Source organism: Babylonia areolata, chromosome 30 (assembly GCF_041734735.1).
Source record: "Babylonia areolata isolate BAREFJ2019XMU chromosome 30, ASM4173473v1, whole genome shotgun sequence".
Lineage (NCBI taxonomy): Eukaryota > Metazoa > Mollusca > Gastropoda > Neogastropoda > Buccinidae > Babylonia > Babylonia areolata.
This window is the reverse complement of record NC_134905.1, coordinates 1,649,683-1,652,182: the sequence shown is the minus strand read 5'-3', so window position 1 is coordinate 1,652,182 and position 2,500 is coordinate 1,649,683. Positions and strand designations below refer to the sequence as shown.

The 2,500-nt window shown below is 41.9% G+C and overlaps 1 protein-coding gene and 1 long non-coding RNA gene across 4 annotated transcripts in view; one reads left to right on the top strand and one right to left on the bottom strand.

Annotated features, from left to right (window-relative positions):
* The window catches only part of LOC143275274 (uncharacterized), an 81,534-nt gene that overhangs the window by 14,063 nt on the left and 64,971 nt on the right, over positions 1-2,500 (bottom strand). The window lies entirely within an intron of this gene.
* LOC143275272 (uncharacterized) overlaps positions 1-2,500 on the top strand; it is a 55,306-nt gene that overhangs the window by 15,426 nt on the left and 37,380 nt on the right. For all 3 annotated transcript variants that reach the window (XM_076579249.1, XM_076579252.1, XM_076579250.1), the window contains exons 4-5: positions 1,483-1,542; positions 2,110-2,138. In XM_076579249.1, coding sequence (XP_076435364.1) covers positions 1,483-1,542; positions 2,110-2,138 — 89 coding nt within the window. The remainder of the gene's footprint in view (positions 1-1,482; positions 1,543-2,109; positions 2,139-2,500) is intronic.

Genomic DNA, 2,500 nt, shown 5'->3' with positions numbered 1-2,500 from the left:
GTGTATACATGATGCATATGACAGTTCATTACGACACAATACTGATAACACAGTGTGTATACATGATGCATATGACAGTTCATTACGACACAATACTGATAACACAGTGTGTACATGATGCATATGACAGTTCATTACGATACAACACAACACTGACATGATAAGTGTGACAGTTCCTGACAATACATCACAAGACTGACAACACAGTGTGTACATGATAAGTGTGACAGTTCCTGACAATACATCACAACACTGACAACACAGTGTGTACATGATAAGTGTGACAGTTCCTGACAATACATCACAAGACTGACAACACAGTGTGTACATGATAAGTGTGACAGTTCCTGACAATACATCACAACACAGTGTGTACATGATAAGTGTGACAGTTCCTGACAATACATCACAACACAGTGTGTACATGATAAGTGTGACAGTTCCTGACAATACATCACAACACAGTGTGTACATGATAAGTGTGACAGTTCCTGACAATACATCACAACACAGTGTGTACATGATAAGTGTGACAGTTCCTGACAATACATCACAACACAGTGTGTACATGATAAGTGTAACAGTTCCTGACAATACATCACAACACAGTGTGTACATGATAAGTGTGACAGTTCCTGACAATACATCACAACACTGACAACACAGCGTGTACATGATAAGTGTGACAGTTCCTGACAATACATCACAACACAGTGTGTACATGATAAGTGTGACAGTTCCTGACAATACATCACAACACAGTGTGTACATGATAAATGTGACAGTTCCTGACAATACATCACAACACAGTGTGTACATGATAAGTGTGACAGTTCCTGACAATACATCACAACACTGACAACACAGCGTGTACACGATAAGTGTGACAGTTCCTGACAATACATCACAACACTGACAACACAGCGTGTACATGATAAGTGTGACAGTTCCTGACAATACATCACAACACTGACAACACAGCGTGTACATGATAAGTGTGACAGTTCCTGACAATACATCACAACACTGACAACACAGCGTGTACATGATAAGTGTGACAGTTCCTGACAATACATCACAACACAGTGTGTACATGATAAGTGTGACAGTTCCTGACAATACATCACAACACAGTGTGTACATGATAAGTGTGACAGTTCCTGACAATACATCACAACACAGTGTGTACATGATAAGTGTGACAGTTCCTGACAATACATCACAACACTGACAACACAGCGTGTACACGATAAGTGTGACAGTTCCTGACAATACATCACAACACAGTGTGTACATGATAAGTGTGACAGTTCCTGACAATACATCACAACACAGTGTGTACATGATAAGTGTGACAGTTCCTGACAATACATCACAACACAGTGTGTACATGATAAGTGTGACAGTTCCTGACAATACATCACAACACTGACAACACGGTGTGTTTCATGACACGTTGCTGTTGACTTCTGATTCCCGCAGCTAAGGAGGAGAAAAATCGGAACGATGAATGCAGGAGAATCCTGGCGTGTGTTCCTCAAGGTAGCGTGAGCTTCTCTGTTCTGTAATTTCCTTCCTTCATCATTAGAACGATAATGAAACTGATATACTGATAATGATGAGCTTGTGTTGTGTGTGTGTGTGTGTGTGTGTGTGTGTGTGTGTGATCTTTTGCTCCTGACACGCACATAGGTTTTTAAACTACGTATTACAATCTTAACACACACACACACACACACGTGCACACACACACATACACACACACACACAGACGTGCACACACACACACACACATGCATACACTAGCGTGCACGCACACTCACGCAGACGGACGCACGCTGGCACGCACTGTGACGCACGCGTTCACTCAAAGCTTAAAATAATAGAGAGAAGGTGACTTGTTTATTGAACATTGCATAAAATGATTGTAAAACGATATTGCTGAGAGAGAGAGAGAGAGAGAGAGAGAGAGAGAGAGAGAGAGAGAGAGAGAATTACAGTGCCCCCCCCCCCCACCCCTCCCCGCCCCCCCTTCATCCTTCAACCTTCCCTCCCTCCCTCCCTTCTCAGTAATATCCTTCATTATTGCTTTTTGTTGTGTCTTTCCAGAAAAGCCACCTGTGAAACCACTAGTGAGTGTAAGTATTGTGACAGACAGACAGACAGACAGAGAGAGAGAGAGAGAGAGACAGAGAGAGAGAGAGAGACAGACAGAGAGAGAGAGAGAGAGAGAGCTAAGTTGTGCACACACACAAAACGATGCATGCACACGCACGGACACACACGCAACACACAAACGCAACACACACACACACACACAGAGTTGTTACACTCTGAATCATAATGTAATAGTATCTTTACCCACATATTTTTCTTTTTACATAATAATTGATGTGTGCATGGCGATAAGTGAAGGGTGTGTCAGTTGCTGACGGGCATTTTATTTTAAGTGAGCCTAAAGAAAATGTTCTGTTTTTTGGTTGAAGCAGATAATAAAGTA